Raw genomic sequence first — 16554 nt, 5'->3', positions numbered from 1 at the left:
CATCCCATAGCGGATTAAGCTCTCCAGTACTGCTTGATAAAATAAAAACATAACGTTTTTGTTCACACCATACAGTCTTAGCCTGCGCAAGAAGTACAGTCTCTGCTGTAAACGGGAACACAGGCTTTCCACATGGACAATCCAACTAAAAGAGCTGTCTAAATGAACTCCAAGATACTTGTATGAGCTGACCTGCTCAATGGGTGAGTCATGTATAACAACAGGACTGTGGTCCCCTACTGATCTCGGGTCTACTCATTCATGCTTACCAGAATGTAGAAACTATCATTTATCTTCCGATGCTTCATAATTGCATAAATATTTAAATAACAGCATGTTTGAATGAAATCTGCAGTGACTGCTCTGGATAATTGAACATTAATTTAACATTTAATTCTCCAACATGTCAACAATTGAGTTTTCTATCATATAGATTTTGTGAAGGTTCAGTGAAGCAGCACTGATTTGGGTTCTTGCTCATATTTTATTTACTTATGGAGCATGTAAATATTGATTTATTATTCTGCTTGTGTGTCTGCAGGAAGTAGCCGATAACCAGATTGATACCGGTGATCTGATGGAGTGTTTGGTTCAGAATAAACACCAGAAGGAGATGAACGACAAGTGTGGAGTCGGTGTTACGCATTTCCAGCTGGTCAGTTATCAAGAAAATATCTTTTTGTTTCTCTCTTCGCCTTCTTATTAGTAGATTTTCCCTAATGTTGGCTTTTATACTTTAAAAAGTTAATGTTACCTATTTTGAGAGATATGAAATCCAGTAATCATTCCATGATTAAGGAAATATTTCTTCAGTTTTTAAATGTACTTAGTTTCATTTTATCAATAGATTAGCATTTATTTATTTTGGATTTTAAGTTTAAGAAAAGGCAATAGTTAGGAGTTACAGTTTGACATTGACACAGAAAACTACTGCAGTGATAGCAGTAATAGCAGTACAAAATAAAGAATGATATAATAGTATAACTGAATAATCAAAACTTGTTGTATTGATAATGATAAACAAAAAATAAATAGCTAATTAATACAAGTTTAAATGCAATGACTGGGACAGTTTATCAGTGTAAATTATTCTAAATTTAACATGTGTGAAGTATTAAAAATACCTCTTAGATCACACATTATTTATTCTGAAGGTGTACATAAGTAAATTCATGTTATGTACGGTTTTACAAGCTGTGTTGGGATTTTTTTTCAGAATCCTGCAAAGTGAAACAACTACCTCGATCCTTTACTGAGGCATGCATTACTCTAATTGCAAAGAAAGACAAAGACCCAACCAGTTGTGCCTCATACAGGCCCATTTCCCTCCTGAACACTGTCAGTCAGTATAGCCCTCCTTAACCCTTTCCTCAGGTTAATTCAGGACCAGCTCTCCGTTTAAAGGGTAAGATTCTATCTGCCTATTAGAATTTACCTAACAGGATTCAGTAGAATAATTAAGCTGGTGTCGAGGAATACTCGCCTAGGTCCTAACTGTCTTCTTCCAAACGTCTTACCCCTCTTACTCCAATAAATACTCTCTTACTAAGCAGCCCTCCTAAGTAGTAGAATTGATTTATTGACCACGTTTGTTAACGACAGCTTTCCTCTTAAAACTGTGGCACTTCGTGATATTCCTAGGTTCGTTTTAGAGGTTTGGAAAACTAACCTCAGGGGTAATGTTTAAAGTAACTAGTTGGATTAAAGTGACCTTTAAGAACCATTAGATTTAATGCACACAATCAACTTAACTTTTTACCACTATGCAGAATAGGTGAATCATAATCATTTCATTGGACTTCTCTTTAAATGCAATATAGCGTTTTATTAAGCAATTATTAGCAGGGGCACAGCATTAATTCATGATTAAACAATTTAATTATTTCTGATTATTTCTAACTTAACTAAATTAAACTAAGCTGAGCGTACCTAAGAATCTTCTCTAATTAGTAAATTTAGGAGAGAGAGTGGACAGCGTGGCCACCGCTGTTTCACCCGGTCTTGACCTGCATCTGGGAGAGCCACTCGATCGACCAGTAGACTCAGTACGAAGTCTTCTTTGTGGGCAGAGGGTGTTCTTCATAGGCAGGGGGAGTGGAGAGGTCCCGAAAGCCAGTCGTTGGTCTGGCAGTTATCTTTAGTAGCAGCTGGAACACAAGTGCGGGCGTCTCAGCTGTCTTCTCAGTCGGGTGGTGGTGGTGGAAAGCCCCCGACTCTCCAGGCTGTGGTGGGTCACTGGGTCCTCCAGCCCCGGGGAGGGGAGCAGCCCTCTGCTGCTGCCTCCTTTCCCTCTCTGGATGTCGTTGGTGCTGTCTTCTCTTCATCTCTTTGGATAACTGTAGACCTCTCAGGACTCCCCTTTCAGCAGAGTGTGGTCTTCTTCTTTTGACCAAAGTTAGAACAACTTTGCTTCCAAAGACGTCCTCAAAGAACTCTGCAGCCTAAGTCCTGCGTTGTCTTCACGTCTCTTGGGCAAAAGGTCCGGTGTCGACTCTTCAGAACTTTGGCAATGCTCTCCGGCAGCTGCGGCGAGCAGCATCTCTCCCCTCTGGGGGAGAACTCCGAATTCAGTGTCTCTGGCTCTGGGTTTTATACCCTAGCTCGACTTCAGCTTTGCACATACACATTTTACACACAATTCTAACTAGTAGGTACGCCCAATTAATCAACTCATAGGTTTAAGACACAACCTTCTTCCTATTACACATACATCATTGTATTCTTTCCATCAATCTCTGCTGTTAACACATCCACTTGTTACACACACTTCAGTTGTCATGACAATGTAGGCCTCAGCCCATCCTGTCATCCTGTGGAAACTCCAAGTTCCTCATTTCTGAAGAGACTTCTGCTTTTCTCTTTCCTGCCTGCATACAGCTCAGAACAGCACAGATTACTTCAATTCAAAACTCATTTAGTTACACTGAATCACTTCTTTAAATCATTTTTCTTAGCATGATCAAATAACTCATTTGAAATCATTCTCTTTAATCAAATCAACACTCAAGAATATATGTATTTCAGCAAGCATAATCATGTGGTTAACTTATAATGTTTCTCATTTTAACTTTTCATTGGTTTGCTTAAAGCTTTTATTTAGGTAGTGGTTGCTCCTGGGATCTCAAATAACTAGGCCCCACTTGACAACACAGATGCAAAGATCCTGGCCAAAGTGCTGGCTCACAGACTGGAAAACCTTCTCCCTTCCATATATCAAAAGATCAAACTTGTTTCATTAGAAATAGGCCATCATATTTTAACATCAGACGCCTCTTGGACATTCTCTACACCACTGAGGAGGATAGGCTGGAATGTGTCGTCTCAGTGTCTTTGGTTGACAGCGTCATTTTTAAATTGCTTTAGAAATAAAGTTCATTGATTGATATGGACACTTCTGCTTCCCCCTCCTTTGTGGAATCCCCCTCTTGGACTCTGTTGTGATCCTGTCTGTTTTGGATTTAACTCAGCCTGTTTGCTCCCTTGGTTGTTAGTTTCCCTTAGTGTGAGTACCTCTCCTTAGCTCCGTTTTGTCAATGCTGTTTGGTGTATAGATCTGTTTTTGTATTCCTGGTGTTGGTTCTATTGTGTTGTATTCTAGTGTTGGTGAGTTTTGCTTTTAGAGTTTTCATAGTTTTGGTTTGGTTCTTTCCCGCTAGTTCTGTTCTCCATTATGTATTAGTTTAGTTTTTGGGTTAATAAATCCCTTTCAATTATCCACGTGTCTGCCAGTTTATGTGAGTCTGCGCTTGGGTTCTCCAGCCACCAGCCGTAACAGATTTGTTCAAAGAAAACCTGTCTGTCCTTCCAAACCAGGCCAAGCAACTGGCATCACAATGCTCACCCTTATCAATGTCTTTGGTGGGCCGTGTGAACTCTGTTAAAATGGTTATTCTCCCAAAATTCTTGTATCTCTTTAAAATATTGCCAGTCTTTATTCCACAGGCTTTTTTCCAACAGTTACTCAATCATGTCCTCCTACTTGTGGAGAGGCAAGCCTTCACACTTACGCAGAACCTCTTTGAAAGTCTAAATTTACTGGTGGTCTCGCCTTGCCACATTTCCATTTTTGTTACTGGGCAGCTTATTTGAGATGTCTAGTTCATGGGTCCTTCTATTATGAACAGTCTGAACTTCATGACTGGGTTGCTTTGGAGCTTTCTTTGAAGAATCCTTCCCCTCTGGCTTGAATTGACTCTGCCTTACCTTTACCTTCTGTTAGTGTTTTTGATAATCCTGTGGTTAAACAATCTTTGATAATCTGGGGATAATTTAGAAGGCAATTTGCCCTGACCAGCTTCTCTACCTGGAGCCCTATCCTGAACCATTTTTTTAAGCCTTCCATCATGGATGCAGGTTTTCAGAGATGGCATCAGGAGGGTATCATTTATTTCAAACATTTGCTCAAAGGAGGCAACATTTTGTCCTTTTCAGAATTGAAGAAAAACTTTTAAAATCTGATTTTCTGTAAATGTTCCCAGTCATCCAGGTTATCTTAAGGCGAAGGGTTTAGTTCAGGCAACTGGACTTATTCTTGTGATCTACGACCTTTTAAAATCTGATTTCTTTCGTTTTTCTTCAGATTAGATATTTTCTTGTCACAATTATCTGAATCCCAAACTTCTTAACAAGCAGCAACACTTGATTAAAATCATGTCATTAAAGCCATCCAAAGGCCTCATTTGTAAATTATATAACATTATGTTAGAACCTAAAAGCCCTTCTGTAAACAAATTCAGAAGAGCCTTTGAGGAGGATTTGGATGTCACTATAACAGAAGATGTCTGGACTAGCATGCTGAGACAGGTTCACTCATCTTCTTTCTGTGCTCGCCATCGATTAATCCAATTTAAAATCGTACACCGGGCACACCTTTCCAAGGCCAAACTGCCCTTTATGTACCCTGAAGTTAGCCCTCTATATACCAGGTGTAACCTGACGGAAGCCTCCCTCAGCCACATGTTCTGGTCTTGCCCACATTTGAGTAACTACCGGGGAGCCATCTTTAGCACTCTTTCTGGGATATTGAGCATTACAGCCATGGCCATAAGTTTGGACACAAGTACCATGACGCTTGTGAATCTTAGAAAGTACCACAAAATTGTCACTTACAATACAACTCCTGAGAACTATATTAAGTTTCATATTTAAAAAAACATCAAAAGAGTTTGGTGTCATTTTGTTATTCTTACCAAATTCGGTTGTGAAAGTACTGCATTTTTTTGTTATTTTCTTCTAATATTATGTTTTGGGAACAAAGTTGTTGCAATTGTTGGAATTTATTGATAATATTATATCCCTTGTTGATTTGTTGACTAATTAAACTGGTGCTGTCAAAAAATATTAGTTATGTTCTGTAATAGACATCAAAACAGACATAGTAAGTCATGCGGTGTCCAAACTTATGGCCATGGCTGTAGATTGGAACCAAATCCTATCGTAGCCCTCTAACTTTGGGGTTACTGAAAATGAAGTACCACTTCGTCGTGCCATCTTACTAAAGTGGAAAGATGCTTCCCCTCCTTCTCATGCACAGTGGCTGCAGGATGTTATGTCCCATTTAAAATTTGGAAAAGATCAGATACTCGCTGAAACAAACTCCTGGTGCTTTTGAGGCTATGTGGGGCTCATTCATACAGGCATTCCCAGGTCTGTGATTCATTCGATGCAGCATAGTATAATCTTTATCCTGGAGTGAACATTCTGTTAAGCAGTGGTGGGATGAGTGGGAAGGTCCTGTTTTTTTGTTTTTTTTTAATTTATTTTTTGTTTTTGTATTTTTTATTTGTATAAATGGTCGTACTCACACATTTACATGTCTTTTATACACTAACTCACACCATGGTTGTCTCTGTATTTTATGTTTAAGAAGACCATGTGAGCCAATGTTTTATACAAATGTACCTATATTTCATGTGAATAAAATAAAAAATTTTGGATTTTTAAAGAAAAGCTGTTGGCCAACCAGTGAAAAAAAGCACTGTACTTATTGAGATGAATTTGGTCTGCAAGATGTACTGTGGATGGTCATAAATGAGATTCTACATGTAATACTTGCAATAGGAGTTGATGAATCATTAAAATGTTCATTTCTGTCTCTGTCCTCACCTTTCAGATTCAAATGAAGGATTTCAGGTTCTCCTACAAGTTCAAGACAGCCTGTGAGGAGGATGTTCTGCGTTTGTGTCCAAACATCAAGAAAAAGTGAGTTTAAATTCCAGGAAAACATCCAGAAAATCATAATTTTAATGTGAACTTGTTCTCTGTTGAATGTGTCCAGTTGATTTAAACTGTCTCACTTCATTCTCATGTCTCCGTTTCACTGCAGGGTCGACGCCGTCATCTGTCTCAGCACCACGGTGAGGAACGATACGCTGCAGGACGCCCGAGAACAGCAAGTTTCTCTCAAGTGTCGCAAAGAGCTGCGAGTGGAGGAGGTGGAGATGGTAACAAAAACTAACACACACAAATACACACAAAAACACACAAACAGCTGTAGTGTCACTTCGCTGAACTCCCACTCAGGGCGTTTTCACACTTTGTCTTGATGCTTCAGTTGGTGCTCAGGTTAAGTTAATTTAACTTCAGGGTGAACCAGCTGTGTGTGACACGTATCCATGACAACAGTCTGTTCAACCTGTCACATGATGCCAATCCTGATAAAACAAATAAAAACCAGCCCTGCTTGGATCTGAAGACGTCACTCTTTGTTTATAAATCTGTTTAGAAACTGCAGCAGATTCACAGATTTAATACTACTAACAATTTCAGTGGCTGTCACTATATCTGATGTACATTGAGACTAAAAGTCCAGAAATATGCTAAAAAATTACTCTATTAGGAAACTCCGTGTTCTGCTCTGTACATCCATACCAACTGCTAATAGCTAACTTCACATACTTTAAAAGTCCGCTTAAGCTGCACTCTGCATTTAGTGAGTTACCAGTTAGCAAACACGAGCATGCTAGCATGCTAAACCAAGATGTTTAATACTGTGAACATTATACGTGCTAAAGGTCAGCAACGTTAGCATGCTGATATTAGCAAAGACCATTTACTATTCATGAGGTCGTGACAAGAAACCTCCATAAAACAAGAAGCACCAATTCATTCTGACGACACTACCAGTCAAAAGTTTGGACACATCTTCTCATTTAACATTTTTTCTTTATTTTTATGACTATTTACATTGTACATTCTCATTGAAGGCATCAAAACTATGAATGAACACAAATGGAATTATGTAGTAAACAAAAGTGTGAAATAAATCAAAGCAGGTTTTATATTTAAAATTCTTCAAACTAGCCACCTTTTGCTTCGATTACGTCTTTTCACGCTCTTGGCATTCTCTCAGTGAGTTTCATGAGGTAGTCACCTGAAATGTTTTTCACTTCACAGGTGTGCCTTGTCAGTTTGTGGAATTTCTTGTCTTCTTAATGGGGTTGAGACCATTAGTTGTGCAGAAATCAGGTTGATACACAGCTGACAGTCCGATTTGACAGCTGTTAGAATCCATATTATGGCAAGAACCAATCATCTAAATAAAGAGAAATGACGGTGCATCATTACTTTAAGAACTGAAGGTCAGTCAGTCTGGAAAATTTCAAAAACTGTGAATGTATTTTCAAATGCAGTCGTAAAAACCATCAAGCGCTGTGAGGAAACTGGCTCACATGAGGACCGCCCCAGGAAAGGAAGACCAAGAGTCTCCTCTGCTGCTGAGGATAAGTTCATCAAAGTCACCAGCCTCAGAAATCACAAGTTAACAGCAGCTCAGATTAGAGCCCAGATAAAAGCCACACAGAGTTCTAGTAGCAGACACATCTCTACATCAACTGTTCAGAGGAGACTGAGCCAATCAGGTCTTTAAGGTCAAATAGCTGCTAAGAAACAACTACTAAGGAAAAGCAACAAGCAGAAGAGATTAGTTTGGATCAAGAAACACAAAGAATGGACATTAGACCAGTGGAAATCTGTGCTTTGGTCTGATGAGTCCACATTTGAGATCTTTAGTTCCACATCTGTGTCTTTTTGTGATGCAGAAAAGGTGAACGGATGATCTCTACTTGCATGGTTCTCACTGTGAAGCATGGAGGAGGAGGTGTGATGGTGTGGGGGTGCTTTGCTGGTGACACTGTTGGGGATTTAATCCAAATTGAAGGAACACTGAACCAGCATGGCTACCACAGCATCATGCAGTGACATGACATCCTATCTGGTTTGCGTTTAGTTGGACCATCATTTATTTTTCAACAGAACAATGACCCCAAACACACCTCCAGGCTGTAAGGACTATTAGACCAAGAAGGAGATGATGGAGTGCTGCTTAGATGACCTGGCCTCCAGTCAACTGACCTAAACCCAATCCAGATGGTTTGGGATGAGATGAACCACAGAGTGAAGGAAAGAGGACCAACAAGTGCTCAGCATCTCTGGAACTCCTTCAAGACTGTTGGAAAACCATTTCAGGGGACTTCCTCATGAAGCTCATCCAGAGAATGCCAAGAGTGTGCAAAGCAGTAATCAAAGCAAAGGCTATTTTAAAGAATATGAAACATTTTCTGGCTTATTTCACACTTTTTTGTTTACTACATGATTACATATGTGTTCATTCATAGTTCTGATGCCTTCAGTGAGAATCTACAAGGTAAACAGTCGTAAAAATCAAGAAAAACCCTTAATTGTGAAGGTTTGTCCAAGCCTTTGGCTGATGTACATCACAATACATAAAATGTCTCAAATGAGTTCTCTGATGAATTTTGTGGCCTCTTTGACACCATAAACCTTTGCTGCTACAGTTTAGTTAATAGGAGGAACAATACAATTCCTTTGTAATATTTTGTTTCCTCTCATCTCAGTCGGAGGATATTCGACTGGTACCTGAGCTTTATGATTCCTGTAAGTCTGACATCAGTCGTCTGTGTCCCAACGTGGCCTTTGGAAACGCTCAGGTGAGGACTATGTGATATTATGTAAAGATATGTTAAGTAGCATCAGAAATTCAGACTAATCCTTCTTCTATTATTTTCCTTCCTCAGGTGATCGAGTGTCTGAAGGAGCAGAAGAAGCAGCTCAGTCAACGTTGCCACCAGAGGATCTTCAGACTGCAGCAAGTGGAGATGAGCGACTCGGAGCTGGACTACCAGCTGATGAGAGTCTGCAAGCACATGATCCGGGTGACTGAGAGATGATAATCTGGACTTTACTTGATTGAAAAGTGCTGAATATTATCAGCATTTATCGGCCAAAGTAAAAATATTTCTTATTTCAGAGGGATGGATAGATGGATTCGTAATACAGATTCATCAATGTGTAAACAACATTTTCCTGCTGATTTTAACTAATTTTGATACAGAAAATAAGTCTTGGAGGGCATGAGACAATGAATAAGGGAGAAAAGATAAAAGAGAAAGCAATTCTGTTGTGGAATAATAGACAATGTTGTATCTTTTAAAGTTTGACCGACGAATTGACAGGAAATCAGTAGTTGAAGTTGTTGAAATATGGGATCAAAAACAAAGTTGTTATGAAACACTGGTTTGTGTTTCATATCTTATCACAAGTTTTTGTGTAAAATATAAATCTGTAAAGTGAGTTCTCAGATGCCAGCAGCTGTTATGAACCGAGACGAGACTTGAAGTGATTTGATTTATTCAATTTTCTCTTGCAGCGGTTCTGTACTGAATCAGACGGCAAAAACATCCTTCAATGTCTGAAGCAGAACAAGAACAGCGAGCTGATGGATCCAAAGTGTAAACAGATGATCACCAAGAGACAAATCACACAGAACACAGGTACACAAAGACAAAGAAACAAATACTGCAAGCAGCAAAATAGTTTTACAGCAGGAAGATGAATATGACTTGAAAAGACATTAGACCTATTCAACAATGCGTGTTTCAAATAAAAATAAGAAAAACGTCTCTCAAACTGTTTTTTTTTTCTAAATAATTCCCTCATGGCTCAGACAAGCACATGTCTGACTTCATCCTCCTCTTCCTCCTCCAGACTTTAGACTGAACCCGGTGCTGAGGAAAGCTTGTCGAGCCGACATCCCAAAGTTCTGTCAGTCTGTCCTGAACAAAGCGAGTGCGGACAGCGAGCTGGAGGGTCAAGTCATCGCCTGCCTCAAGCTGAAATACGCCGACCAGGTTAGACCACAACTACATACAGCAGGCTTCAAATTGTACAAAACTATCCAGTAAAGTTGTGTTGTTTCAAAATAATACATGTACATACACCGATCAGCCACAACATTATGACCTCTGACAGGTGAACATCGATCATATTGGGACTCTGTGGTGTTCTGCTGGAAAATCTTGGATTTTGGAATCTGTTGAGATTTAGACACCCAAATAAATACTGTCCCAGAACAGCACACTCCTTCATTTAAATGGAAATCCTAAATGTCACCAGCCTACCCTGCAGGAAAATGCACCCCACCACACCATAAAAACGTCAATCAGGAACATCTTGAGGAACATGACGATCACCTAAGATGTTGATTTGACCTCCAAACTTCCTAGACCCCATTCTGATCAAGCATCAGCAGGAAGCAGTGAAGCAAGTTTGATTCCCAGAAGCCTCACTGCACAACCCAGAGCACCCAAAGATCCACTGCCAACGTGCTGGTTCCAGACCCCATAGGACACTATGAGAGGTCCTCTGGTCTGGACCAATGGTTCAGAGCATTTTTGACCACATAAGGGGACCACCACAATATTAGGCAGGTGGTCATAATGCTATGCCTGATTGGTGGATGTATTTTAATGCTGCTGGTAGGAAAATATGTAACATCCTGTTTATCATTGTGTTAATTGTGTGTTTTCTGTCTGGGCTTTGGTTCAGAGGTTGTCTCCAGACTGTGAGGACCAGATCAGAGTGATTCTGCAGGAGTCGGCACTCGACTACAGACTAGACCCTCAGTTGCAGATACACTGCACAAGTGAGGTACAAACATTTCAGATTGTCTCGCATTAATCTGCCAAATACATGCACAAGAGTCAAGTTTGTGTATAGAGGCCAACATTAAAACCACTGATATTGATTGTCTCGTTACAATGGCTCCTGTTGGTTCAAGGAATATGTCAGGTAAAAACTGTTCAGTGAGCTTGAGAATCTGAAAGAGTTTGATCAGGGTCAGTTTGAGACACAGATGAAAAAAGGTCAGAGCTTCTCCTAAACAGTTGGTCTTCTGCGATGTTCCTGGTTTGCATTGGTTAGTAGAGAACAAAACCTCATCAACTCTCCAGCCGTTTCCCTTGGGAAACCCATCAGCCGTGACTCACTAATATTCAGTCTGTTAAAATGTTCAAAGCTGCCAAATATCACCCACCTCACAGATTAGAAAATAGTTTATCCATGTACAGTTTGAACAGCCTGTTTCTAGGATTAACCGGAAAAACAACACGTTAAAGATGCTACAGAACAGTTCTGCCGTCACACAGACTGTGGTTTTATGGGCACCCAGACAGCTCAGCTGATTGAGTGGGCGACCCATGAACAGAGGCTATTGTCCCTGACACAGCTGCCTGGGTCCGATCCCAGCTTACGGTCATTTGCTGCTGGTCTAACTCCCATTCTTCTTCCTACTTTCCTGTCTGCCTCTCTACTAACCTGTCCAATAAAGTCAAATAACTGGAAAAAGAAAAACGAATGTGGTTTTATCACATCCGTTGGCAGCAGTTAAATCAACAGTGTGCTCGTGTCCTGTCGTATAGACGCCTTCATGAGCTGCACATCTGACACAACAAATGCTGTTCTTGGATCTGTGACTGCATCAAATATCCTCAGTTTTTATTTCCCTTGCTGTTGTTCATTTCTCCTGCAGATCTCCAGATTGTGTGCTGAGGAGGCGGCGGCTCAGGAGCAGACCGGTCAGGTGGAGGAGTGTCTGAAAGTCAACCTGCTGAAAATCAAACAGGATGGCTGTGTAGTGGTGCGTTTATGTCACTGTGTCCTCATTGTTGGGGCATTTTAAATGTCAAATTACTGAATACGATTTTGTCTTCATGCACTGAAAATGTTTTGGAAATATGTGGATGAAAAACAGTTTAGTCTGTGCTTAAACTGAGTGATGTTCTTGTAAATAATCCAGACTAGACCACAAAAAATGCAACTGTTGAACAATAAGAAAGTCAAAAGTTCCCAGTTTTAACCCTTTATATACACTATATTGCCAGAAGTAATAGGACGTCAGCCTTTACACGCACGTGAACTTTAATGACATCTTATTGTGTCCAAAATGTCTCAGTATGCTGAAGCATTCAGAGTTCTTTTCACTGGAACTAAGGGGCCAAATCTTAAAAAACAACCCCACACCATGATCCCCCTCCACCAAACTTTAAACTTGGCACAGTGCAGTCAGGTAAATGCCATTCTCCAGGCAGCCACCAAAGCCAGACTGGTTCATCGGATAGTCAGAGAATCGTGATTCATCACTCCAGAGAACACGTCTCAGTGCTCAAGAGTCCAGTGGCGACTCCAGCCCCCCCACAACCCTAATGAGGCTTAAGTGGTGTATAGATAATGGATGGATGGATTTTGCATATACATCTAATTGTAGTTGTCAGCTGAAGACTTTCACTGTTCTGTAATGTTTGAATGTAATATTCTGAAAAGGAAGAAATACTTTAAACTGAACACAGCAGCTGCACAAAGTAGAGGTCAAATGAAAGTGCAATAGAGCGTAGAATGTGATATGAAACTGAGCTGTTTGTTTGTTGTTGTTTGCAGGAAGTCCTGAACATGCTGAAGGAGAGTAAGGCGGACATCTATGTGGACCCGGTCCTCTACACAGCCTGCGCTCTGGACATCAAACACCACTGTGCCGCCATCCCGCCTGGCAAAGGACGCCGTGAGTGTTTTTGTGTCTAACTCCAGTGAACTCACTAACCTCTAACTGCACACTTAGTTTGTTCACAGATTGGAGTTTGGAAGCCTTTCAGTGATGTTCTTCAGTGTCTTTGTTGGTCCTTCTCGCCCTGCAGAGATGTCGTGTCTGATGGAGGCGTTACAGGACAAGAGAGTTCGTCTGCAGCCTGAGTGTAAGAAAAGACTTCAAGACCGAATCGACATGTGGAGCTACGCTGCGAAGGTAAACGGCAAAAGATGTTCTCACCTGTAGTGCCTCTAAAAAATATTCTTTCCCTTACAAAACTTGTAACGAATGCAGCAAAGTAAAGGGAAATCCTGGACGACAGGCTGATGCAGTCTACAAGAGAACTGCAACTTGGGACAAGATTTGTTTTCCAGCAAGACAGTGACAGAAAGTCACCAGCCAAAGCTTCAGAGAAATGGTTTAAAGACAACAAGGTGAATGTTCTGAAGGCTGAGTCAGAGTCCAGACCTCAGTCCAACTAAGAATTTGCAGCTGGACTTAAAAAGAGCTGTTCACTCACAACCCTAGTCTAACCTGACATAGTTTAAGGGATTTTGCAAATAAGAATGAGGTAAAATTGAAGTTTAAATTAATTTATTTTTATCAGGAATCAGTTAAAAATAATTACTGATGATTAGAAAGATGCTGTGTATGATCGGCCAGGCGGACTATCTGTCGACCCCCAATGTGCAGCACCACCCTCTTGTCTGATAGAAATGTGTAGCGCCGCTCTGCTGTATGTTTGAGGATTTACAGATGATAAATGCAGATCCACCCTAGTGGCTAACTGAAGAACTGCATCCCAGAAATCTGCACCACCACCCTGCCTTCTGATGGAGCAACTATAGACTAGAAACGTTCAGCAGCACCCTCTGCTGTCTGACTGAGGAGTTACATCCCATATATGTGCTGTAATAGAATCCACACAACGCTGTAACCATCCTTTTGAGCTCCTGCCCTCTGACAGACGATACAGGACAGCCAGGTGCAGGACCACCAGGCTAAAAGCCATCAGCAGTTTAAAAACGATATACTCTAGAAAGATCTCATTTTATTCACCATATCCTGTTTTTTTTTTTTAAATATCCTAGTGACATATTACTGTTTTAACAGAGCATATCGTATCCATGTCGTCATTCTCAGCCATGCAATAGCCCTATTCATGTTTCATTTCACTTTACAATGTTCTATCAGTCATCTTTTTCAGACTGTGCAGTAACCATGGTAATCTATTCTTTTAGTTACTGATTGTACGTGTTTTACTGTTGTATGATTCCTTAGTGTGTGCATGTTGATGCTGACAAACACAATGTGGAGCAGTACTGTTAGTTTTGTTGTATATTTTGTAGGGTTGGACCCGAATATTCAGCCGTGAAGGTGGTATCCGGATATTAATTTTGAGATCCGAATATCCCCGCCCCGTCAGACGATGTCGCACGAACAGTATTGTCTCGCCCGAGTGTCCTCCCTTCGGGGGTTACTATAGGAACCGATCCTAATATTCGCCTCGCCTCACGTGCAGCCCTCCTCCGTTGGATGTTACGTACCGGACCGAATATTCGGATATTCGTCATTAATAGGGGCCAGATATCCAGAGCCCAGAAACTGCTGTTGGGACCAGCCCTAATATTTTGATGCAATGACATTAAATCTATCTATCCATCTCCAGCTTACAGGTGTGGAGCTGACGGACCAGTTCTGGACACGTGAGGATGGGGTCCCTTCTGAAACCACCAGATCTACTGTTAGGTGGATCATTTTTGTCGCGCAGTCGACACTTGATTGGTTTCCACGTCTCCTCCCTTTCGTTTAGCTCAACAACTGTGTGCTTTGGTTGTTTCTGTGGATTTTTAGATTTGAATTCACCCCCTATCTGTTTTTTCTGCTCAGTGGAGTTGCATGTTTTAACTGCATGAAGTCATATCTGACAGACAGAAGCTTTTCTTTTCAACTCGGTGGTTACTCCTCCTCGTCAGCCCCTCTCTCTTGCGGGGTCCTCCAGGGGTCTATTTTAGGCCCCTTACTGTTTTCTTTGTACATGCTACCCCTGGGGTCCATTTTTAAGTAACATAACATTTCCTTTCACTGTTTTGCAGATGATGTCCAGATTTATTTACCAATTACACCCAAAACTGGGGGTTCATTGCAGCCATTATTTAACCTCTAGAGGATCTAAAATCACGGGTGGACATTAATTTTCTTTCTCAATGAAACCAAAACAGAGTGTTGTTTTTAGGTGACTGCATCAGTGCTCTTCGCCCTCTGGAAATTTATAATTAACCCTCCTCAAAATCTGGTTGTGATTTTTGAAAACGCTTTTAAATTTGATAAACAAATCGGCTCTGTTGTCAAAACCATATTCTTTCAGTTGAGACTATTAGCCAAAGTAAGGCTCTATCTGTCCCACAACAACTTTGAGAGACTCATACATGCCTTTATCACATCTAGACTAGACTATTGTAACTCTGTCAGTTCTGATCAGATGTCACTTCGTCGACTCCAGCTGGTACAAAATGCAGCTACTTGGCTTCTAGCGTAGGGAGCACATCGCTCCAGTTTTAGCCTCACTCCACTGGCTTCCTGTCTGCTTCTGAATTGTTTTAAAGATTTTATTGTTTGTTTTTAAGGTGTTAAATGGGTTGACACCTTCTTCCTTATCTGAACTTTTATATATCCATGCTCCAGTTTATCTGCCTCCTTAAAGTTCCCAGATCCAGACTCAGAAACAGAGGTGAACGAGCCTTTTCTGTGGCTGGACCCAATCTGTGGAACCGCTTACCTCATCAGATTTTCACTGTTTATCTCTTGATGCCTTGAAGTGCCTACTGAAGACACATATGTACTGTCTGGCTTTTAATTGAAGCAGAGTCCTGATACCTTGATATGTGGAAGTGTTTATCTTGCTCTGTATATTTTCTTACAGATTGTCTTTTCTATTTTGAACTGTGAAGCACTTTCGTCAACTTTGCTTGTTGTTTAAATTTGCTCTATAAATAAAGTTGATTTGACTTCTCCCTGTGTGTGCGTGGGTTTTCTCCAGGTACTCCGACTTCCTCCCACAGTCCAAAAACATGCTCAGGTTAATTGGTAACTCTAAATTGTCCATACGTGTGAATGTGTGAACAAAAAATATCAAAATGATAGTTTTAGCAGGAGCTGTGTCCACATGCATGATTACAAACTATCATTTGGGGCTTTATGTTATGAAACAGGTTCCGGGATGCAGAGATGTAAAAACGGCAACACCTCCAGTCTGAAACACCAGATGACTTTGTTTTTTTAAAACATGTTTTAGCTATTCAGTGTCTCTGTGGTTGTTTAACATCAGGTTTTATTAATGTTGCATCACTTTGTGGCTGTTTTCTGTCTTTCTGTAGTCACTTTGCGTTTCATCTGTTATCTAGCATCTCTGAGGTTGTTTGGCATTTGATTGAACTAAATTTGTATCATTTTGTAGCTTGTGTTGTTTCTCTTTGTGGTTTTTGTTTTTTCCATTTAGTTAATTTGAGTGTTTGGCTATTTTGCATCCATTTTTAGGAGTTTTGTGTGTCTTTGTCTTTTATGTGTTCTTTTAAAAAAAAGAGTCACGTCTCTGGTTGAAACAGCGCCACCTACCTCCATGGATGATGGATAAAGTGCACAACTTCCGATTTTAAAGGCTCATTGCAGTCCAAATA

General features: G+C 40.5%; 1 protein-coding gene across 2 annotated transcripts in view; it reads left to right on the top strand.

Moving 5' to 3' along the window:
• The window catches only part of LOC110972254 (Golgi apparatus protein 1-like), a 40636-nt gene extending 24746 nt beyond the window's left edge, over nt 1-15890 (top strand). For both annotated transcript variants that reach the window (XM_051945020.1, XM_051945021.1), the window contains 12 exons: nt 542-655; nt 6113-6201; nt 6326-6443; nt 8856-8948; nt 9036-9173; nt 9668-9791; nt 10006-10148; nt 10846-10947; nt 11828-11935; nt 12733-12853; nt 12987-13093; nt 14547-15890. In XM_051945020.1, coding sequence (XP_051800980.1) covers nt 542-655; nt 6113-6201; nt 6326-6443; nt 8856-8948; nt 9036-9173; nt 9668-9791; nt 10006-10148; nt 10846-10947; nt 11828-11935; nt 12733-12853; nt 12987-13093; nt 14547-14690 — 1401 coding nt within the window. In that variant the 3' untranslated portion in view covers nt 14691-15890. The remainder of the gene's footprint in view (nt 1-541; nt 656-6112; nt 6202-6325; nt 6444-8855; nt 8949-9035; nt 9174-9667; nt 9792-10005; nt 10149-10845; nt 10948-11827; nt 11936-12732; nt 12854-12986; nt 13094-14546) is intronic.
• The last annotated feature ends 664 nt before the right edge of the window (nt 15891-16554 follow it).

The sequence above is a fragment of the Acanthochromis polyacanthus genome, chromosome 2, assembly GCF_021347895.1.
Source record: "Acanthochromis polyacanthus isolate Apoly-LR-REF ecotype Palm Island chromosome 2, KAUST_Apoly_ChrSc, whole genome shotgun sequence".
NCBI lineage: Eukaryota > Metazoa > Chordata > Actinopteri > Pomacentridae > Acanthochromis > Acanthochromis polyacanthus.
Note: the sequence above shows the minus strand (reverse complement) of the source record. Positions and strands in the feature narration are given on the sequence as shown.